This window comes from Ammodytes marinus (assembly GCF_949987685.1).
Source record: "Ammodytes marinus genome assembly, chromosome: 8".
In the NCBI taxonomy this organism is placed as follows: domain Eukaryota; kingdom Metazoa; phylum Chordata; class Actinopteri; order Uranoscopiformes; family Ammodytidae; genus Ammodytes; species Ammodytes marinus.
Window position 1 is genome coordinate 9,823,558 of NC_137212.1, and position 24,918 is coordinate 9,848,475.

The following is a 24,918-nucleotide window of genomic DNA, read 5'->3' on the forward strand; positions in this document are numbered from 1 at the left end:
CTGTGTTTTCTTTGTTGCCAAAATGATGGATTATACTGGAAAAAGGAGGAAAGGACCCTTTTAGGAAATGACAACCTGTATATCAGAAAATAGAGGCAGCAAATATGAGACTAGGCTCAGCTGTGATGGATGAGCCTATTCTTGGACTCATGTATTCATTTCATTTCACTCTGTTTACACGTACACTAATATCCTCTCATTGCGTGGCATACCAAAGCGGCCCGTCTTGAAACTGCTTCAAAACCTGTTTACTGAAGCCAAACACAGGAAGAAATAATGATTTGAAAATATACCGTTTGTGCGCAAAAAGTATGTTTTCCTGACACTTTTCATGCTGTTTTTAGAAGGTAATCCAAATACTTGGTGGTATGCATAGAAACTTCTATCGTCAAGCATTGATGATTGTTCACCCGGGAACCTTTATGTTGATTGATACTGGAGTTGCTACTTACTGTCTGAACTTAGGAGCCCAGTGCAGTGTGATATCAGACCCCTGTGCAACAGGAACACTTACATTGAAAAAAATGTATCCCATTAAACTGGTAATACTAATTAGTGATATTTTGAATAAAAACATTAGAAGTGATCACAAGATAATGGACTACTAATGATCCAGTGGGTTGAACAGGGCTGAACTCTATGTTGCCTTGATGCAGCTTTCTCTTACACAAAAGGTTCATGCTACTCCAACAGGTTTGTTCACCTCTGTTGAGCCTTGTTTGGTGTAAATAATGCAGAAAAGTCAGTCTGTTCTGAACTATTTAACATGGACCACAGCTTGCCTAGGTGTATCCATAATGGACTAGGTTGTATTTATTTAATGGGAAATTAGGAACTGTGCAGAAGCCTTTAGTCGTGTATATTTTTCTTGTTTGCTTTAGCTGTTTGTCTTCCTCTTGTGTCAGAAGTTATTGAGGCTGCGGTTGAAATGTCATTGTAGATGTGAATCCAGGAGGCTTTTCTAGTGGAGACATTATGCTTAACTACCTAAACTGTGCTGTGAGTCATAGTTTGATAATTTAAACACCCTCAACACCTCTGGTGAAGAGATGCTGCATTTAGGGAAGAGTCAAATTCTTCATGTGCAGAAAAGCTCTGTTGAGGTATAATGCCTGTTGTACAAAGCTTTAAATTACATTCATTCCTATTATTATTTACTATGTATATCATACAAATAATTGCATAGGTGATATTATAAATCATATCGCTGATGTATCTTGGAGTGAAAGCTGAAAGCACATGGTGGAGAACAAGCTGCTTGATGGTTGATGTTGATTCAACTGTCAGGAATAGACAGGCTTATTAGAGCTAAGTGCTTTCTGCCGTATTATGCTGCGTGTACACTTAGCCAGTCAAACGCCGCGTGAAATCTGTTAAATTGCCGCTGTAATCATCTCCACGCGGAGGTCAATCATACGATCCATCAGTCTCCCCGGCGTTTTAAATCTTGCATATGCAGCACGGTCACCACTACAGCAGATTACAACTCAGCCATAAAACCACTCATAAAGCTCTGTCACGTAAACATACACATTGAGAATTAAGAATAATGGTTGAGGTGCTTCTGCTTTTTCTATGTGACTGTTTGGCCTTTCACACCGCAGCAAAATCGGAGCCGGTTCTGGGCTAGTTCGGAGCTAGAGACAGTGTTTTGGTTTCACAACGCCAAAGAACCGGCTCCGGGCTGTAAAAACCGGTTCAACTCAAACACCAGGATTGAGCAGGGTCTAAATCAAGAACTGCTTTTACACCAGGGGCAGGGGGCGGGGTTATCCTTACCTTCATGGAGGGATTATCCTGACCAACCAGACCAACTCAAAGCTCAAACCTCATGCCCGCCATATTTAAAAACACCGCTACTACGAGACGTAAACATAACATAATTACCGAACGTAGCGATCAAATTGACCGGCGAAAATACGCTGTATGGGTCCTGTTTGCAAAGTAGGGTGACCAGATCCCAATTCACCAGATGTGGGACAAAGACTACGTTTGTGCGGGACAATGTGCCGTTTTTTTTAGCAAAATAAACTTGTGTCACCACCGGTAATGCCAGAGACACGGCTTTCTATATTAACACACACAGACAAACGGAGAGACGCACACTCACTCACTCACACACACACACACACACACACTCACACACACACACACACACACAAACGGAGACACAAACGGAGACATGTAAAAATAACGTATTCGCCGCTGTTGTTGTGCTTAAAGCTAGCGGTAGCTTTAGCGTTAGCCACAAGAGCAGCGGCGTCGGGCGACGTACACACACGTTTACAGTGACGTCATGATGTTGCTCTATTGCCGGCTCCATGGCTGGCTCTGGTAGTTGTGAAACCAACCGGTTCATAACTGGGATAAGGCTGTAACTAGTTTTGAACTGGCCCCAGCACCAGCCCGGAACTGGCTCATGGTTCTTTTTGGTGTGAAAGGCCTATGAAACTATATTCTGAGAACTGGAGTGTGTATAGGATAACGCTCTCTGTCCTTTGTTGAAAGGTATCAACAGGTTGTTGAGTTTAGTGGTCTAATGGCACTTTTCCACTGCATGGTATCAGCTCAACTCCACTTTTTATTCAGAAAACTGACCTCAAATAAATAGATACATTTTTCTGTTGAAAGACTAACGGATTATTTGACTTCTAGTTCAAGTACTTCTACAGAAACGTTTACGAAGCAGAAAGGAAGCTGCTTGGACGTGGGAAACTGTGATTCATCCATCAACAAACATACTTGGAGCCAGGACTGTTGTGTTCCAGTCAGTGCAGTCTGTAACCCGAGGGCTATGCGAGCTGATTGGGTTCCTGCCTGCCTTTGTTAAAGCTCTTCAACTCGTTCTTTCACAGCGTTATGCTGAGTTCTGTCATCTTCCTTTATACCCAGACTATTCATACACATACAGTCGCTCCATCAACGTGCAGACAGACGCATTTCTCATAATTATGTAACTATGCAGCCTGGTATGAGTCAAGGGTACAACACACAATTGAGAGGTTCAATGTTGAAAATCGGAATAATTTCGAAGCGCTGATGGAATGACCTTCTGTGATTTTTTTTTAATTAGTTTTAAATGTAGGCACATATGTCCATAATGTGTCATTATACCTTTGGGCTGATACAAATATGTGATACTATCTGAGATTAAAGTTGCTCACCTTTGCGAGGTTGGATCAACCTCATTGCAACATGGAAAATAAACGTAAATAGTTATACTTTAATCTCTGAGTTTTTTTATAGTTTGCTCTGAATAATTAATATTCAGTATACTGATAGTAAACTGAGCTGCACATCCCTGCATTTCCTTGCTGTTATACGTTTTGTTAATATAGTTCACAACCGAATGAAAATTTTCTTTTTACAATATGTACAAAAGAGAGACTCAGCAGTGAAAAACTGGACTATACTAAAAGGTTAACATCTTGGAGTTTTCTTTACGCTGAAAAAGATCCTCATACTCTCATTGTGTTGCTCAACTGAAGGACAGCACTTGAGAATGTTTGAATGTTGTTATAAACCTAGTGTGAGTGTGTTGCTTCACTGCTTTCATGTGTCCAGTCTTTTTTACAAGGCAACTGAATTGGAAAAAACCGAGTCAATATTAATTAAGTCAAGAGTGACACTACAGAGAGCTGAGCGAAAGCGATATACTGACAGAGAGGGGCCTACTGACAGCTACAATGGCAGGGATATTGGCATTGATTGATTGATTGGCGAAAAATGCATGCAATCTGTTTGGAGGACATCATAGATAAAGATAAAGATAAAGAAGAAAATCTAGATTCAGATTGGATTTTGAGGTGAATGGATGCAAACATAGTATTGGGTGTTTTTTTTATTTTTTATATCATCAGTGACATTGCAGATTTGGGTGTCCTTCCAGAAACATTGAATTTTGGCAGCTTCAACTGATAGTGCAGGGTCACACATAAAGAAGTTCATTAAACAGAAAACCTGTGGTGGCCTCCATCAGCAAAATGTTTTTTTTAGTGCTTCCGCCGAGCAGATTTCTCATTGCATCAGTCGGTACCTGAGACATCTCGGGGTGGAAGGCCTTATGACTTTGACACATCACACAGTTACTTACTTCACAGCATTAAAATTGGTGGCATGTGCAGCTCTGACGAGGATCCACTATCAGGAGCGCAATAATGTATGACCTAGCAAGACACACTAAGCAGCCAACTCAATGAAAAGTCCTGATTGACAGACAAAATATCAAACATATACAGACGGTACTTAAGGCTAACGTCTCTCCAGGCGATCCTGACAGGTGGCTCGCTACGACTCAATTACATCCCTCCTATTCAGAATAACATTCATTTGCAGAGGATTGCGGGAGAGGGCTGCGGGCAATCACTTGGTTTATCATGTGTTTGTATATGTCCTTGCACGTTACTATATACACAGGATTCCTACAATACCATTAAAGCCAATGGATCCATTTATTTATTTATTTATTTTTAACACCTGTTTCCTATTTGATATGCAAAGGGTGTGTTTTATACTGTATTGAGTGTGGTTGTGTGCTGTTGTCTGACAGCAATCACAGTTCCATCAGAGGCAGAGGAGATGATGGAAGCTGTCTCAGTCTGATCCACAGTGTGTAAAATTGACTGTGACAGAGGTCTGAAGACTACGCTGTTTTTCATTCAGCAGGCCTGTCATTGTCTGTGACATTTCTGTTTATTATTGCAGTGAAAGATTGAATTGGGGGCCATGGAAAGGCCTCCTCTATAAGTAGTTCAACTCAATATTTCAGCTTTTACATTTTCTTTGTAAAAAATGTTGATGCATTTGGCTTAAGGACAGTGGAAACCTTTTTTCAAATGACTATATCAACAGTATCACACTTTCAAGTCATCCATGTTTTCATGTTGTTTCGCCCCTGGACATCACTCATTAAAGGGACTGAGCCATTTTTAAATATTAGAGAGGTTGTACCAATGTCAGTGCAGCTCAATCCAATGTATTAATACATATCTCTGTCTGTCTCCTCTCTGCAGTATGAGTTCAAGGTGAAGAACATCAAGAAGAAAAAAGTCAACATTGTGGTGTCTGTAGACGGAGTCAAGGTGAACTTGAGGAAAAAGAAAAAAGTGAGTGACGGTTTTCTGTTTGAACTTTTCTTCCTTGAAAGAGAAGGAAAAAGGAAATTCTCTTTGGTTGCATTATAATCAAAAGGAAAGAGTATCCTGCCAAGAATAGAATACAAAAGAAAAGAATATTTAAACTTCACTAATTTTGTTAAGTTAACTTAACTTAATAAAAAAACAAAGTGAACATATTTTTACTAATGAGCCAATGTTTATTTTTGTCAAAATAGGCTACAATGTGTTTTTATTAGATTGAAATGTCTCTTTTTTCGCATTATAACAAGGTATGAAACTTTACTTTGAAACATTGGTTCAGTTAGTTATGTTGTTGAGAGATTCTTGTTCAAACTAAATTAGTTCTTATGTTAAATTATACTTTTTGTGATGGTGGTATTTGGTGCCAAAACACTAGAAGTTTGATAAGTAACCTTAAAGAACCAGTCCAGATCCATTTCCTGTATCCTTTGTGTGGCAAGAGGTGGTGATCGATGGTCGTCTTAATTAGACGGCAGACAGGAGGAGAGAATGGAGACATTGCAATGGAGGACAAAAGGGCCTGAGAGGAATCGATTAGAGGAACCTGTAAAAGAATGGACAAAGATATGTTGAAGAGTAAAGAGAATGGATAAATAGACTTGACTTGACTGATGAGAAAGGAACGGACTAAGAAACTGGAAGTGAGGAGTGTTTTTAGCGGTGTTTCCAGGCGTGGTGAGGTTGACAGCTGAAATCCACAGAGACAGGCTGGAGTTTGAGCTCAGACGCAGACAATCACAGAGAGTCTGACAGGGTGGAAAAGCAGTGGATGGAAACAAAAATAAATGCACTTGGTGGTCACAGTAGTGCCGTCCATTCTTCTCAGCCGCATTCAGTTCCTCATCTCAATTCATTAATCCAAGGTTCCAGCCTTCTCCACTGAACTGAGACCTCCAAAATGTATTTAATATTGAATCAATTTGTGACTGTCAGCTGTCATCTTGTTGTTTAAACTGTTGCTCTATTTAGAGAGGTTACTTGTGCAGGGCAAGTAACACTTGAATGGATTTCTGAAGGCTGGATCTTTTTTTTGTAGGATGAGATGCAGACAATAATCACTTCTTAATCCACTGCAGAAAGCTGCTCGCTCAGTTAGGAAGTTGGCATTCATTTCTGTACTGAAAAAAAAATGCTAGATGTAATGAATTGAAATTGATTGAACAAGACAATTTAATTATAATTCGAATTGAAGTAATTATGGATCTTGAAGAATGGCATCTGTTGAGATGTTTGGCCTCACTGTGATTACTTTTTATTTGAATGAGTTGCATACAGCAACACACATGGTTTTATTATGTAGGATTATACTGAATGTGACAATGGACGATGTGTATTGCCATTATCTTCTTCTTACAGGCAGACGTACATCCCAGATATACATACTGTACGTGTCCCATTAAAAAGAGGCCCAATTCAGTTATCTAAATTGTCCTCTGAGGAGCAGCCTATTCATTACACCAATATAAAGACTGGCTTATGCAAGTGTGTGTGCCTGTCTGCAGACCCTTACTCTCTTGTGTGTTAATATGTGTTAATATGTGGAATATTACGATGGTAACCATTAACAAATAGGAAGTGTTTGTGTCTAATGGCTTTGATCATGTGTTGCGCCATGACTCATCTCATGAATTAAAGACGGAGAGAGTTCGGTAAAGTGCAGGAAACACAACATTAATTGCTTCTTATCTATTAACACCAGCTCTGACTATGATTGGGTTTCCAATATGCCGTTTCCATAGGTCCATTTAGGCTCAGGTACAAAACAATCAAGATGTGAAGACATCACCAAAAAGAAAGAGAGACAGAAGATGTGATGGAAGTGGTTTGAATGAACATACCTTCCATGTTGTGTTGGCTTGTGTTGGTAAATGTTAAAGCTATCATCTAAGGCTCAGTGTCAGGTTAATTGGCTGGTTGGACTGAAAGGCCGGTCGATATATAGAAGGATATTTTGCCTCTACCTGTTTCCCTGTCTCGTCTGGCTCCCTGGCTGGAGAGAGCTGAAATGTCAGGCGTGACGTCCAGCACCTATTTACATCTCTGAGAGCGTCGGAGGCAAAGAAAGACCGGAGATTGAAGAGTGATTGAATGATTGAGTCAACAAAGCTCTGTAGGAGATATAAATCGATATGAATAATTCCACCTCATGCTCCTGTGTTGACATTTTGATTGTGACATTAAACTGGAAGGTGTATTTAATCAAATGGTGGCACAGACAACAGGGACAAGTACCAATCTAAACAAATGGCTCAAAGCTGGAAATGTCATTATGCAGTTATTATGCACTTGATTATGATGCAAGGGACTGAAATATATGTGTGCATGTTTTAATACAATTATTCGTTTACTTCTCAAATGCCGCCTGAGGTATTTGTGATACTGGGCTAAAAATACATTGACACGACTTGAAATGTCCAATTATGGCTTGTCTCCTTCCTTCAGTCCTTAACTTTTTATATTACAAAAAAGCTTACATTGGGTGTGATCTTACAGTTTTATTTTTTATTTCCCCAGAAGAAGGAGTGGACGTGGGATGAGAGCAGGATGATGGTGATGCAGGATCCCATTTACAGGTAAGGCTGCCACAAGGTTTATATGTACGTAACATTTCATTTCTTTAGTTCCACTTAAAATGCAAATGTATTTTCCTTTTCATTCTCATTGTAACGTCTTCGGTCCTTCCGGCTTATCGGGCCTTTTCCAAACTTGATGAAACACACTTTGGTGGCACAGGAAAAGAGAATGTTTTTTGCTTTGTCACTGCACAGTGTTGACATTTTGGAGAAAGTGCAAAAGTGCAGCTCATTGATGCTTACTTTTTTTTATGCTGATTCCAGAACAGAGAAGCAAAAAGATATCAGAAAAAACGATGAGTTATTAGGAAGTGTTGATGATATATTGGAGAGTAGAGGACCACTGTTAATAACATGGAATACAGAAATGTTATTGCGTCAGAGATAGGTCTGTGACTACGACTGAAAAATACATTCAAATCTTTTTTAAATGCATGTAATAAATAAGTGAATACATTATAGTAAAAACAAACCCTAAAATGTGAGACTGTTATTGTAGAAGTTAATCATTTAACATCTCTCTACTCTCTACATCTGATTATTTGAACCCGGGATTTAGTCAATCCACTATCGCTTTTAACAAACCAGTACTTCAAAAATGTTACACGCTGTCTGCAGTAGTTTTAGCTTCTGTTTATAACGGTTCTGTAAAAAAAAATATATATCCCAGACGTGACGTTCTTTTTATCTTCTTATTAAAACATCCAGAGTGGTTTTGTGGTGGCAGTTTGAAAAAAGACCCTAAAACATTTTCCAAATGCTTAAGATCAAAGTGGTGTCCCCACCCTTCCTTATCCTCTGTGGTAGCTAGTTGGGTTTGGGTGGGGGATTTCTCACTGCTGTATATGATGTGCCTGTGTGGGGGTGGTAGCGTTATTCCCACCCCATCAGTAGCCAGCAGGAAGTCTGGTGAATAGTTAAGGTCTGGGTGTTTCCGGGTTTAGTTGTGTCTCCTTCTTCAGGAATTCTTTAAAATGCATCTTTTAATGAAGTGGATTAAGGCCACTGGCAGGTCTGTCTGCTTTGCCTGGGTATTTTTAGATTTGGATATTATATATATATTTATTATAATATTTTGATATATTGTATTGTATAGTATCATGTTATCCTATGGGTTATTTAATATATTACTAAAACACATTGCATTACATTTCTTTTCATATATAAAGGAGGAAAAATACAGTTTGAGTTTTTCTAATTAATGCATGATGGGGTTAGTGATGACTTAGCATGATATTCCCAAGGATAATGTGTATAATGGCTAAACCTTAAAAGGTTAAAAGGGCACCAACGTTTTAGCCTGGTTGTACACATTTCTGAATCTCAGATGTTTCTCAACAGGCAATTCAACGGTTTGTTGCTTTGATGAATCGCATGCAGTCACAAAGAGTTTGGTCACCCCAATGAAGGTTACATGACTTAACATGTGCGCAACCCTCATTCTCGAGCAGAGTAGAGAGAATGGCTGAAGATTGCTTTTGCCAAGAGAAACACACAATTCCTATTATGCTTTGAAAAGGTAAGGTAACTTTATTTGTACCCGAGGGTAGATTTGGTTGCAGTTAAAAAGAGAATTGGCTGCTTACACACACAGACAACATTAACAACATCGACAGACAGTGACATAAAAGTGACAACAGTGCTCCAGACATAGGAACATGGAATAAAAGCATACAAAAAGGTATTACTATCAAAAGATAAATACTGAATACAAGCCATCATGGCAAATACAAAAAACAAGGTCAGAATAAATAAATAAATAAATAAATAAGGACTTGTTCTTTATCCTCTCTTTTTCCGTAGCCTTCACACAGACATACACACAGATACACAGACACACACACACACACACACATACACACACACACACACACACACACACACACACACACACACACACACACACACACACACACACACACACACACACACACACACACACGCACACACACACTGAAACTCTTACTCACATCTCAGAAGTGCATCCAGGAGCCCAGTTGGGGCTCTGTGCTTCGGAAATGATTCTGTCAAAAAGATGGACTTGCCTGGCTGTTTGTGTGAGCATCTCTGAGCTCAGGAATTTGGAAAAACAATAAAGTTTGGTTGGAGGTGCTTGAGCTTGTGCAAATTTTTTGATATGACAGTTGCAAAAAGATTTCCCACAGGAGGAGTCTGGATATTAAAGGAGGATGGGGGGGGTGGGGGGCACTTAAGTGCACAGTATGATTGCTCATTGTCAGCTGAGTCTGACAGATCCTTATGAAATTCGGCCTTTCCTATTGAACTTAGTACCAACATGATGGTGGAAACAGTAGACTCTCTTACAATATTTGGTCTTACCTGTTTGAAGTTGCACCTCTACTCTTTATCTGAACTACACACATTTATATTTCATATATATGTAATAATATATAATATATAATAAGTGTATACATCTCCCTGTTGCTGTTTTGCAATGGAAGAGGTTGTTATCTTTAGACTGTGAACTCATTTTGATCAACAAACTTGTGGTATTGGCTAACATGTTAAGCTTTGCAGGCATTGTGAACGAGAGACACCTGGTGCAAAGAAGAGAGACCGACATTAAGTAGCTGAAAACCACTACCATTAGTCGGCCTGTTTACCACCTAATTATCGTTCCATGTAATCTGTATTTTGTTTACAATATTCACCTATTACATTTAAGTCCAATTTGGAACTGACTCAGCTTTTTAAAAAACACCCACTTTTGTAATGCCACAACTGTCAGAAGTCTCTCCAGAAAAGAAACCTCAATACCAAACCCTACCTGAAGCAGGTGTTAGTTCAGTAGAAGTGGCTGGCCTTTGTGAGGAACCCTGAGTGATACCAGATGAGAGTAGCATTCCATCTCCTGGCCTTGTTCTTTTATTGTAAGTCTTGTGTGTCCTCTGGTGGCCTTGACTGATTCAATTAAAAGAATAATCAGCCACAGTCTTATGTACATGATACATTTCAGCTTGTTACTCCCCACTGGTCACATCATAACCAAACAGTGTGAACAGTACTGGCATATCAAATGTCATTGGCTCCTCTCCACTCTATGCAAGGAGTGCAGTATGTATCTCAGCCTGCGCAAAATGTATCAACATTTATTTTATTTGAGAAAGTGTCCATGCAGTGTGTCATCTAGTTATAAAGGAGAAGGGAGATTAGTCTGCGAATGTGGGGAGGATTTAAAATGTGTCAGCCTTGTATCACTAAAGTGTAAATTAGAAGGCTTCCCTCGACCACTGGAAATCCCCATGCGAGAATACATGGTGCCAATGTAACCTTGTGGAGATACGTTTGAATTAATGTGCTTCGTAAGCCCAAGTGATACATATTCACGTTGTGGTTTTTCAAAGGCAGTGAGAAAAATGCACATCAAAGACACTCAACTGTTTTAAATGCCCCATGTGTGGGTTTTTTTTTAGATTCACTGCGGCTGGACAACGTGTGTCTAAATCATTTTGCGGGGGATTTAGCTGAGCCCTTTTCTTTTTTTCTACATTTCTTTTCATCTGCGGCTGCTTTGTGGCTGGAGCTGTTGGCTCACTCACTGCAACCGAGGGTGTCCACCACCTCTTATGAAATATCAGCTCTGGCAGGGGTGGCATAGCAGTGATCACACTTTAAACATATACTTCTAAAATATCTTGTGGGGATATTCCATTAATTTCTTTATTTTCTGTATCTGTAAATCTGATGTAGCCAACTGACAGAAAGACAATCAACACAATATATCCACTGTTGATGTCTAAATCGGTGTGTTTCTGAAGATAGAACATCATAGCATACATTATGCAAAAAAGGAATGTGTGCAAAACAATGCTTCTCATAAACCTACAGAAATAACAATCTCAAGTCTCAATTCAATCAGATAGTTGCACTCTTCATTCAATTCCCACTTTTCCCATCTGAGTGACTTAAGTACAGATAATAATGATCATATTCATTGGTGGAGAACTTTTTGAAGGCCAAGTAAAAAATTGATCTACACAAGACAATTCATTTAATCCAGTTCAAAAAAGCCATTTAGCTGAACCAAATGTAAAAATCATTAACCTTGTACATTGCGGTAACACTTAACAAAATAGTCAAACTGTACCGTCCGATCAACAGGTCCACTGAGGGTAATTGTTTTGGTCCATTGACAATTCCTATAAAGCTTTTTTTTTTCAAACAAGAAAGACACATCCTTAAAACCGTTAAAGAAATGAGAAAGGCAGTGTTACTTTCTGCCGACTCAAGCAGTTACTGTTAAAATATTAGTCCAATAATGTTAAAACAAGCTCACCACAGTTTATAATGGCTCTTTTGGCAGGAGCCATGTGGGAAATCGGGTCCAAAAAACTGCTTAAACAGCAAAACACCATGGTGGAACGTTTGCCTGATTCGAAAATGACTTTGTGGTGGCCGATTCAGGGTTAAAATAGGGCATTATCTTTACAGTACCGGCCCAGTTTAAGGTGAACCAAACTCCAGTGAAATGAAAGCAATAAAAAAAGACAACTGAAGAATGAAATCTGTTGTCGCTCCCGTCAAAATATGATATGAAACACAAGACAACTGTGGCAGCTTTTAAATGATCATGAAAAAAATGTTACAAACAAGTGTGTTCCTCTTGAGTGACAGGCTGATGATGAGCAGCATAAGAGAAGCTCTCTTTTTTTGGACAAGTAAGCTTCACTGTTATTTACTGGATACGGTCTGAATCTAGTGCCTTTGTGTATTGACGGAAGTGTCCATTGCTTGCTTTGTGCTTACACTGTGATGAGTGTTTGAGTCACAGCTGCAATGACATCATACTACTGTACCATCAATCATAGTGTGTATAGTCATTTTATGTCACTTATGTGTACATTATGATGTTGCTAATTTGAAGTTTTGTGGGAAGTGGTCATCTCAGACAGGACACAGAATGTTTTGGGCACACCACTTACAATAGGGTTCAACTGGAGCCAATGCGTTCGATCTACTTCACACTTGTCGGGTGTATTGCTAAGGACCCATGGGAGTGCAGTGCTGACTGTGTAGTTGTTTGAATCAGCGGTTCTGTAGAAAACTGTGAAAGACTGGCTGCTAACAAACATAAAACTGTGGCTGCACTTTCCGGAAAACTACATGTTTTTGTTTTAATGACATTTAGACTCTGACTTATACACTTTGATATATTGACTTATAAATAACTATTGTTTGCATCTTTATACCATGAATCAAATGAGTGCTTCAGTGATGAGTGTGCAGCTTTCTCATTATGTCTGCATGAGAGCCAGTACATGAAATACTCACTTGCCCACAGCGATATACAAAGTATGACAGAACATTGCAAACAACACATTGGCTGCTGCAGGGGTTATTCTTGTAAACACTGGTGCAGCAGCAGGGGACAGACATGGTAGGTGAAAGTTTCAGGGGAGCTTTTAGTCACTTCGCTGTTGCTGGTGTTGTCACCAAAGATGTACAGGTGTAGATCTCTCTGCTCTGTGTCTTAACACACACATACAATCACAAAGACTGTGTGTGTGTGTGTGTGTGTGTGTGTGTGTGTGTGTGTGTGTGTGTGTGTGTGTGTGTGTGTGTGTGTGTGTGTTTTTTCACATACCACCTGCCAGAGAGCCACAGCCTCGAGGCAAAAGCAGCAGACTAACTCAGTCAGGATTGTATCAGAATACCCTGGATCAAACACATATACCCACCCACACACATCAAACAGGCAGCCTGAACACCTTTTTTTCTTTAGCCGTGCTGACAAAGTTCTAGGTAAACAAATACATCTATGCACACACAACACAGTCATCCGGTTAACAAACAAACAAAACATACAAAAAGATATACTGTATATATATTGTTTGTCTTTGCAGCACACACTCTTACTTATCTCTCTTGTGGCCACCCGTTAGTTCAGAGTTTGGAACTGTGGGTCTGGGAGCAAAGACCTTGGAGGGGTAACATAGCTCCTTCCAGAGCCATGTCCAGACTGCTTAATAACTTAATACTACATAATGTATGAACTCCACTCCACAAGATTTTTCATTAAGGAGTGTGTCCTTTGATATCTTCACCGATAAATAAGCGCAAAAAAATCTGGAACTACGATGACAATTTTGTTATATTTTTGTTAGTGCTAGTTGCTCTATATTCTGCCTGCTCTTAAGCTGTTGATTTAGAATACAATTCCCGTAGAACAGATCCATAAACCTTAGGCGATAGATCTTTCAGCCATAACAAATGATGGGCTACATAGCAGCGGTATCCGTCTGATTTTTGCTTTGAAGATAAAAGAATGGAGGGTTTAGACCCCAGTACCTCTGAGGTGATGCGTCTGGGCAGTTTGCCTTTCATACCAGAAAAAAATAATGTCCGCATGTGGAAACCAAATGTGTGCACAGCTACTTTAGTTCGATCTCTGCTTTGAAATAAAAATTACACACAGGGATGCCAAATGTTGAGGCCATGAACCTAGGGATGCATGTAATGTTATTCCTTATAGTTATATATGGGTTTACCACTAATTTCCTACACATCTTAAGATTTCTCCTTTATACAAGCTATTATAAGAGTTTCAGCCCAGTAATCTGTCAGTGTTGGCAGGCATGTGTGTATATACTGTACGCACAGTATCTGTCTCAGGTTATAACCTCTCCGGCCCTCAACTAGGGTATGAGAAGAACGTGACCCTTGCTTATAACTTTCTGCATTATAAGTATTTGCTTCGCCTGCTTCAAACCCCTCCAGTGAAAAAAGTTTACACCATACCAATTAAAGTCAGACTAATGTTTGTGTGTCCTAGAAACACCCTGATTATGTGATATGGAAAACAAGCGCAGATATGCTGCGTACACACACACACACATCATTCTGCTTTGATATTTCAGTTTACTCATGCCATGCTTATTACACACTCTGTGCGCACATACAGCGTAGGCCTAACACACAAAGATCCCATAACGTTTCTCACAGCCTCATTCAGTCCAATGCAATCTCTGTTTAGGCAGCATCTTATTTCTCTGTGCTCAGAGCTAATGGACTGTCCGGTCATATTTGTAGTCTTTCCACTTCCCTGAAGGGCTGGAACTCAGAGTAGAGAACATAAATGCCGAGAAACCATTTTGCTAGGGATGGAAATGCTTCCCGAAGATATAGCTGGTAACAACAATAAAAAGGGTCAGTTCAATCAAATTACAAAAGAAGTAGTCATATGCAGTTATTTTTTTTATGTGCTCAGGTTTTAAGATATTTGACTTTGAGGCTTCTGCCGCAACTCAACAATATAGTTGAACTGACAACTTTTAAATGTGCCCCACTCATAATTTTAAAATAAAGTAACTGTAGTGAAAACCCCTAGAGAAAACGAAAATAGCAAAATACCCCACCACCTTTCAAGTACATTCAAACTGCTCATGATCTGACATTTGGGCCAACTGCAACCAATATTTGATCAGTGTATTGTTCCTTTGTCAGCTTAAGCCTCTGATGAACCCAGTCTGAGGCCATGCGTTGTCCAGGAAAAATATTTTTTGCATAGTCAGCAGGGTCTCCTCCCAGACCCAGATCAGAGGGACCCTGTGGTTCTCTGCATTAATACTGCGCTGGCCATCGTCCAAATACTGAGGGGAAAAAAAACAACCTGAGCCAGACTAAATCATCGACAGTCTCTCAATGCCTAACAGTGTCTCCCACAGCTCAGCCTGCCTCCTTCTTCTCCCGGTGTGATTTATAAAAGGAGAAGTCTCATAAAGCAAACATCTTGACGAAAAGCCTCCGCATACCGCCATGTTAGTCCTCTGCAGCTGGCTTTGGGGGTCCTATATCATTCCCCCAACTCGTACTTAAGCTGACATTTTTTTAATATGGCAATAAGAGCTATATTGAAATACCTGACTATAGCCCAAGGTCCAGACGAAGCATGATACCGTTGCATGATACCTGTTTGGATTCCTGACCTCTGCATTTGTTTAATGAGACTGTGTCCCAATGAGACATACGCCACATGAGGATTTCATCCCAGTTTTGTCCTGTGTGTTTTGCTGTGCTGTGTTTTATAGTTGCATGACTTTGCGTTGTTTTTTTTTATCTGACAGCTGGTCCTGATTTGTTATGATGATGTATTTTCGGATTCATTTTAAAGTTTTGGATTTGTCTTTCTAAAAACTGCAGATGGCTAGGAAATAAAAAAATTAAAATCAGTCTACCCACTGGGACTGGGCAATTAAACACTAACGGTAATTATCTCCGGACAAATTTCCTTGATTGAAATTTAAAAAAATGTTTAAACATGTTTTGTAAACAAACTGCAGGCTCTGCAAATGTAAACAAACCCCCTCCACTGAAACGGCATAGTGCACCTTTGAACCTGCAACAAAGAATGACCTGACATTTAGCCTGAGAATCATTGATATCGACTGATATGAAAACACATTTTGCTCAGTCCTATTATTACCCACTCACCAGTTTACCTATTGGACGGCTGCCGTAACATTGATCACTCTGAAATGGAACCGTAACACTAGATCAGTTGTTTGGAAATAAGAAAGCAGCCTTTAAGTGTGTCAGGTTTCAGGATAATGACAGACAAGAACCCAATAGCAAGACTGAGATATATACTGGTGCTGATTAACTGATGAGGAGCAGGTGAGTGTGGGGCAGACCTGAGGGGTATACTACGAAGCAAACTCAACAGAGCCCGGCTCTCTTTTTTTGATCTGGTTCAACATAACACATACCCTCGCTCAGAGCTAACCGGTATCACGAAGGCAGTTATCAACCTCTTATGTTGAACGAGGGTTTCAGCTTCAGGCTCCAGGTGCGCCGAGATCGTTTTCCGGCATTTGGCCAGTGTCACGGCGACCACTGCCATACCATGGCTTGAGCCGTTCAGTAACGGTAAATGCCAGTCCAAAAGTGGTATTTTGCGACCGGCACGCCCCGCCTCCCCCCTATAATTTCACGACAGGTATTGCCTTTACGGCAGAGGCAGGTAAAGCTAAATATAGTTGGTCGTTATTGACACTATATCACAACATAACACCGTAAATAAATAGATTTATTCATGTCTCTGGTCCTTTCCGTTGTAAGGATATGTGCGATCTGTTTGTTGTTGCTTTTCAAATGACAGATGCTTTATAAAACAGTCGGACTTGCTCCGGTGACGGTAGTTAGCATAGCCTCCTGAGCAGGTTTGACTAATCGATGACAGAGAATTAGCCTTTAAGCCTTCGGGCTTTTTTGTGTCTATCCCTGGCTATTTTATGTATTTTAATGTGTGACAGAATGCTGTTCATGTTTTAATATCAAAATGGTCAAATAAAATCATTCAAATCATTCATTCATTCAGCCCTATATAGCGTTGGGTACAGCGGCAGGTTTATATATCGAGCAGGGGGTAATGGTGTTACCTAAGACTCCTATAGCTCAGCTGGTAAGACAGTGTCTTATGGAACAGTGGACCGGAGTTCGCGTCCCGCCTGGGATGATTCTTTAAAATGACTGTACTGTTTCCGAAAGGTCTTTACCGGTCCTTAAAATGGCTTTTACCTTTTGACAATGGTCTCTACCGGTCCATAAAATGGCTTTTACCTTTTGATAATGGTCTCTACCGGTCCATAAAATGGCTTTTACCTTTTGATAATGGTTTCTACCGGTCCATAAAATGGTTTTTACCTTTTGATAAAGGTCTCTACCAGTCCATAAAATGGTGTTTACCTTTTGCCAATGGTTTCAACCATTTCTACACTGACATGCCACTCATATCCTGTGGTATTTGCCGGTTCATACTGGCATAGCACTCGTGATCCAGCAGCAGAATCATTTTGATAACAACAAATATATGATTGGCAATAGGCCTACATGATGGAAACATAAATTAACAATGTCAAAAGTGTGAAAAATAAAATGCTAATTAAATAAGTCAGAAACAATTGAATAAAGAACTGTGTGAACAGATTTGTGTGCAGGTTAGAATGAGGGTTGTAAGATAGAATAGCCTATGTGATGGATCCAAATGTGTGGCAACAATCACTACTGAGTGTCCGATCAGAACACTAATAATGTTCAGGTGAAAGAAATAAAGGATGGAGCCCAGGTTTCCGTTTAAACTCTTTAGTGAGAGAATGTGAACATGTGTGTGGTTTTGTATCACGGACGCACACTCCAATATCAGTCCGGCGGAGGAGAGAATGGAAACAAAAGAGTTTTCCATTTCAGACACATTTCACAGCCACGTTCAAGGTACACTAACAGTGTAGGAAAAGCAGTACTAACATGAAAATCACTTAAACAACAAAACTAAAGGGGGAAAACAGAAACCGTTTTAACACGTATCAAACAAAGTACAAAGTGCTTTACAGTAAGACAATTAAGTAAAAACCACAGAGAAATTATATACATGTTGAACTCTGGTGCTCATGTTTATTAATGTGCACTATCACTTATACAAAAAATAAAATAAAAATCTTAATAGAAGTAGGCCTATAGAATGGGCAATAAAATAACCATAAACCTGATTAAAAAATTATGAATTAAATTATCCACATTTAATTCTTAATTTACTTGCAATCGAAGCGGTGCAATTTAGGCCTTCACTGGATCCATGCGCGCTCACTTGTGGAATGAGGAACTGCTTTATTTTTGGGGGATGGTTGGGAGTACAGAGGGCGATGGTGAATGTGGCGGGCAGGCTGCTGGGTCTTCTTTTGTGAGACGGAAGTTCTACGATGATGAAAAACATAACATTACTATGTCTGAATTTACTGATTAAAAATTATCTATGCAAAAAGTTTGATAAGGCTGACCTCAACATTCACGCCTTTAATCATCTTCGATGAGTGGTGTCTCCTCAGAATCCCACAATCATCGATGGTCAAAGGTTCCCTGCTGACCTCCCGTTTTACTATCTCATTCTCTGCTGCCTTTTTGGGGGGTAATAACATAATAGTCACATAAGAAGCAGTTATTTATTTTTCTTATTGTGTGTAAGTAGTGAAAGTTTATACTACAGTTTTACAAATTTACTTACTGAGCACACAAAAATGCCACAGTTATCGAAGTCTGTCAGTGTAGAAATGTCAGTGTAGAAATGGTTGAAACCATTGGCAAAAGGTAAACACCATTTTATGGACTGGTAGAGACCTTTATCAAAAGGTAAAAACCATTTTATGGACCGGTAGAAACCATTATCAAAAGGTAAAAGCCATTTTATGGACCGGTAGAGACCATTGTCAAAAGGTAAAAGCCATTTTATGGACCGGTAGAGACCATTGTCAAAAGGTAAAAGCCATTTTAAGGACCGGTAAAGACCTTTCGGAAACAGTACAGTCATTTTAAAGAATCAACCCGGGCGGGACGCGAGCTTAACTCCGATCTACTGTTCCATAAGACACTTTCTTACCGGCTGAGCTATAGGAGCCTTAGGTACAACTGTCACCCCCTGCTAGATATGTCAACCTGCCGCTGTACCCAAAGCTAGGGCTAATTCTCTGTTATCAATTAGTCAAACCTGCTCAGGAGGCTATGCTAACTACCATCACCGGAGCAAGTCCGACTGTTTTATAAAGCATCTGTCATTTGAAAAGCAACAACAAACAGATCGCACATATCCTTACAACGGAAAGGACCAGAGACATGAATAAATCCATTTATTTACGGTGTTATGTTGTGATATAGCGCCAATAAAGACCAACCCTCATTCTAACCTGCACACAAATCTGTTCACACAGTTCTTTATTCAATTGTTTCTGACTTATTTAATTAGCATTTTATTTTTCACACTTTTGACATTGTTAATTTATGTTTCCATCATGTAGGCCTATTGCCAATCATATATTTGTTGTTATCAAAATGATTCTGCAGCTGGATCACGAGTGCTATGCCAGTATGAACCAGCAAATACCACAGGATATGAGTGGCATGTCCGTGTAGAAATGGTTGAGACCATTGGCAAAAGGTAAACACCATTTTATGGACTGGTAGAGACCTTTATCAAAAGGTAAAAACCATTTTATGGACCGGTAGAAACCATTATCAAAAGGTAAAAGCCATTTTATGGACCGGTAGAGACCATTATCAAAAGGTAAAAGCCATTTTATGGACCGGTAGAGACCATTGTCAAAAGGTAAAAGCCATTTTAAGGACCGGTAAAGACCTTTCCGAAACAGTACAGTCATTTTAAAGAATCAACCCAGGCGGGACGCGAACTCCGGTCGACTGTTCCATAAGTCACTGTCTTACCAGCTGAGCTAAAGCTATAGGAGTCTTAGGTAACAACATTACCCCCTGCTGGATATATCAACCTGCCGCTGTACCCAACGCTATATAGGGCTGAATGAATGAATGATTTGAATGAATGATTTTATTTGACCATTTTGATATTAAAACATGAACAGCATTCTGTCACACATTAAAATACATAAAATAGCCAGGGATAGACACAAAAAAGCCCGAAGGCTTAAAGGCTAATTCTCTGTCATCGATTAGTCAAACCTGCTCAGGAGGCTATGCTAACTACCGTCACCGGAGCAAGTCCGACTGTTTTATAAAGCATCTGTCATTTGAAAAGCAACAACAAACAGATCGCACATATCCTTACAACGGAAAGGACCAGAGACATGAATAAATCTATTTATTTACGGTGTTATGTTGTGATATAGTGTCAATAACGACCAACTATATTTAGCTTTACCTGCCTCTGCCGTAAAGGCAATACCTGTCGTGAAATTATAGGGGGGAGGCGGGGCGTGCCGGTCGCAAAATACCACTTTTGGACTGGCATTTACCGTTACTGAACGGCTCAAGCCATGGTATGGCAGTGGTCGCCGTGACACTGGCCAAATGCCGGAAAACGATCTCGGTGTCTCTCTCAGGCTCTGTGCGCGTCCCCATGAGAGGGGGCGTTTGACAGTCATTTGACTCTGCTTCCGCACAGACTGGACTGATCTTGTGCCGCTAACTTTACACAAACGGACTGATTGTGAGCAGCTGAGTAAAACAAAAGTGTGTCGCCAACTTCATTCAAGAGGAAGAGTTTGTCAGTCTGAATTATTACAGCAGAAAACAGAGAGCCGAAAAAAACTCTTACTGCAAATAGGCTAAGGAGAGTGGAATGCTGCCAGCACTGAAATTATTTATTTATCTTGCCGATCGTTCTCGCAGTGCGTAACGTGACATTATAAAACAATGAAACGTTGAACTCGGATTTAAACATTATACCATTTAGCCTAATAGGCTATATATAGGCTACTTTGCTATATTTATAGCACTACGCCTATAGTCCCATACTTAAGAATGTAATTTAAGTCTGACACTGTCCCCAAATGAATAGCCTATGGAAAATCATTTAATTTTGGGCCACATCATAATGAATACAATTTTGATTTAGACTATTAGCCTTTTATTTGAATCTTACAAATACCAATAGGCATACATTAAAAAACCTGTAGTCTGGAGGACAAATATGAATCTAGGCTACTGTGAGAAGCTTAACCTGCGAGTCTGCAACGATGTCCGAACTGTAACAGCTGTCACCTGTCACGTCCCAACTGTAATCGCTACTGATGAAAAGAAAGAAGCCTACAGTGAAATAATGTTGCAAACTGTGATTTTATAGAACGCTTTATTAAGAGCCAGTGTGTGTAGATCGCCAGGTAAAATCATTTGAGGTGAGAGCATAGAGTGGCGCTGCATACAGTAGGCTATAGGTGTGGGCTATTTCACATTTTCAATAACTGTATGCATGTGGCAAAAAGCCCCAGCGCGATGTTACAGTTCACTCTGCTGTAAGCCTAATGTCACGGCTTCGTTTCGTTCATTAACTTACTGATCAATAAATTTAGATGTAACAGTTTCCTCAGTAAGAATGTAGCGCTCAGACAATATTGTCAGGTCCGCGCTCTAAGAGCCGAATTTAAGCTCAAACTCTGGAACAAAAACTGCTCTGAGCAGGTTAGCCGTGCAGCCTCTGTTACCACGGTGATCTAGCCAGGTAGAAAGAGAGCCACCTTTCGTGATACTGAAAATTCTGGCTTTAGACCGCTTTAGACTCAACAGAGCTCGCTCAGCCCTTAATCTCGCTTCGTAGTATACCCCTCAGGTGAATGTAATAAACAGGGAGTGCAGAGCAGGAGGTAGTGGCCGGGTCTGAAATGACATGAAAGTATTTTTTTTGGGATTGTTATGCTTTATTGATAGTGTAGAGACAGATTTGAAATGGGGCAGAGAGGGGAGTGACATGCAGAGAACGACCGCGGGCTGGAATCAAACCTGGGTCCGCTGCTGGCCGAGGGCCATGGGGGGGATGCCCTACCAACTGAGCTAAGGGCGCCCCGTATAATACATTTTTAATTTGACAATTTATTGTGTTTACCATGCAAATAAGCGACCCAGTTTTTTTGTCTCATTCAGTTGGCTATATTGATCATCTCAGTCCTCAGATGGATTAAAATGACACAGAGGGCGATGCACCGTGTTATTACCATTGCTAACACTTAAAGAAATTGCATTTCCTGAAAATGGTCGTGCTTCAGTTTGTGTGTCTGCATTTATTTATTTATTTATTTATTCATTCCCCACTGATCCAACCCTGTCCTGTTGCCGTAAATCTCTCATTTGAATGTGACGGTTCGGCTTCTTCTTTAGTTCTCTGTCTCTCTCCACTCATTGCTCAGCACTGCCTGAGGGCATTCTATCTGTTTGTGTGTGCGTCTGTGTGACCTTGGTTTGTTTGTCTGTATTAGAAGATAGACCACATTCTCCTGGGTAGATCTAGGTGTGGTGCTGGATATGAAACAAACACACACACACATACACTCATACTCGCACGCACGCACGCACACACGCACACACACACACACACACACACACACACACACACACACACACACGCCCACACACACACAGTCAGTGCTGCCTCTTATGTGTTTGCCATCTTTTCATAAGTAAGCTTCAAATAATGCCTCAGAGGGTGCAGTATCACTGTCTGTTCCAACACTGCCTCTATACAGACAGACAGTTTTCAAGTGATCAAGTGAAGTTGGGACACCTTGACCAATTGTTTGCATCATCGTTCAAAGTTTCATGTTCTTCTATTTCTGCAGAAAAGCTGGAATTTGTGAACCCATTCTTTTTCCCTTCAAAAAGGCCTTTTCTAGAACATTTTTGGTACTTTTTGTTTCTGTTTACGTCTGGCACCTTAAAGGTGCTGTAAGCGGAATGGTGATTTTAGCTAACTTCCTGTCAGTTACTGCAGTTAGCAGTCCCCTCGCTCGGCCCTACGTTACCACATTAATGCACTGTGGTCTTCAAGCAGCGAGTTATCTAGTGTCATCTCAGATCTATAAGTGTGAAAAAAACATGATAAAAACCATCAAAACAGACATTGGGAAGGATTTTTACCTGCTCCGCCATCGTAGGCACATAAACATTCACCCATCTGTTGCTCTGGCGTGCACCGGCAGTGAGACCATGAGTGAGACGGGTGTCGGTTTGTAGCGTTCTCTCTTGGGATTGGATATTAATTTTGGGATCCCCGAAAAGTTTATTAGCCGATTACATGCAGAGCAGCTGACTGAGAAATCGGCATTTATGAAACGCGCACATTATGAAAGTGATCACTGTATGAATAAAGAGCGATTTAACACTTATATTAACATAAATAAACCGCTTACTTCACCTTTAACTTCTAACCTTTGTTCCTTTAACCTCATTCACTGGACTTGAACTATTTCAGTTTCAACAACACTGGAATAATGGGGTTCTAATGCTTTTGACGTGTAGTTTATGTATACATGTTTACAATACATGAACACTAAAAATGTTTTACACTCCACTCTATGGAAGGCAATGCAGTATAATATTGTTTTGGCTGAAGTCATGCTTTTCTGTGTCTTATATGTTTCTTCTATTTTGAGCTTACATAAGGTGTGTGTGATGCCTCAGCTTAATGTTTCAAAGGGCTGACTGTGGGTGTAAAGGAATTTTCCCTCCCACTCAGCTGAGTGATCACTTTTGATAAGGAGCCATGACACACTCACAGAAGGACACTGAGGAATAACTTGGTTTAAGATCTCACTGGACATGTTTAGCAGGTTACTCCCCAGTGAAGTTTGTTCATATTAAATGAGAGAATGAATTACAACCGACCGTAATGTATTGTATGTTAGATTGCAGATGCAATGAATGTATTTTGTTTCGTGGATTTTTTGGCAAGCGTTGACTAAACCTGCATATTGACAGATGAATTTGAGAGCTAAGATAAATAATGTACTTCTCAAATCAAAAGCGAAAAAAGTGCTAAAAACACAAATCTATTGCAACTGCAATATGTGTAAGTATTTTCCAGTTTACCTGTCTACATGGTAATGTTGCTCTTATACCCTCATACTGGCTGTAGGCAAAAACAACTCCACCTGGCAACAATGCAAAGGACTAGTTCGGGCTTCAATGTGTGAGTGTGGAACATAACGGGGAAGCAGCGATTCTACTAAACCACAACCAAAATTATGTAAAAAGTGTATTGTATCTACTCCTTATAAAAATGTGTCATGTAATAACATTAAAATATGTTGTTGAAGAGGCGCTCGTGGCATAGTGGGTAAGTGCGCCCCGGCCCAGGCCCTGCAGCAGACCCGGGTTCGAATCCCGCCCGTGTGAATTATCTGCATGTCTTCCCCTCTTTGCCCCATTTCAACTCTGTCTCTACAAGTATGTCTAATAAAGCAAAAATGCAAAAAAAATGCAAAAATATATATATGTGTGTGTTGTTAATTACCAGAGTGATAGCTGATCACTGATACTCTGTCCGTATGTGCATTTTTTTTTTTATTATAATTTTTTTTTGTGGCATTTTTATGCTTTATTGATAGTGTAGATACAGAGTTGAAATGGGGCAGAGAGGGGAGTGACATGCAGAGAACGACCGTGGGCTGGAATCGAACCCGGGTCCGCTGCTGGCCGAGGCCCATGAGGGGGACGCCCTACCAACTGAGCTAAGGGCGCCCCTTTTTTATTATTTCTAAGCAAATAGAAAGCCTTGTATTCTGTATAATTGGGCATCCTCCGTGCAATGAATGTTTGAGAATAACAACGATTTAACAAGCATGTGTGGGAGGGTGGAAGCAGTGGAAAGTAACACCAGACAGAGAAAGGGGAGGGAAGTTTGGGTATAGAGGTTTAGAAAAGGACACAGAGGAGTTGTCAGGATGAGGCTCTAATAG

At 40.1% G+C, this 24,918-nt stretch overlaps 1 protein-coding gene across 1 annotated transcript in view; it reads left to right on the forward strand.

Annotated features, from left to right (window-relative positions):
- LOC307254658 (carboxyl-terminal PDZ ligand of neuronal nitric oxide synthase protein-like) overlaps positions 1-24,918 on the forward strand; it is a 147,668-nt gene that overhangs the window by 47,734 nt on the left and 75,016 nt on the right. Inside the window, exons 3-4 of the mRNA XM_080033125.1 lie at positions 5,013-5,105; positions 7,653-7,711. Coding sequence (XP_079889251.1) covers positions 5,013-5,105; positions 7,653-7,711 — 152 coding nt within the window. The remainder of the gene's footprint in view (positions 1-5,012; positions 5,106-7,652; positions 7,712-24,918) is intronic.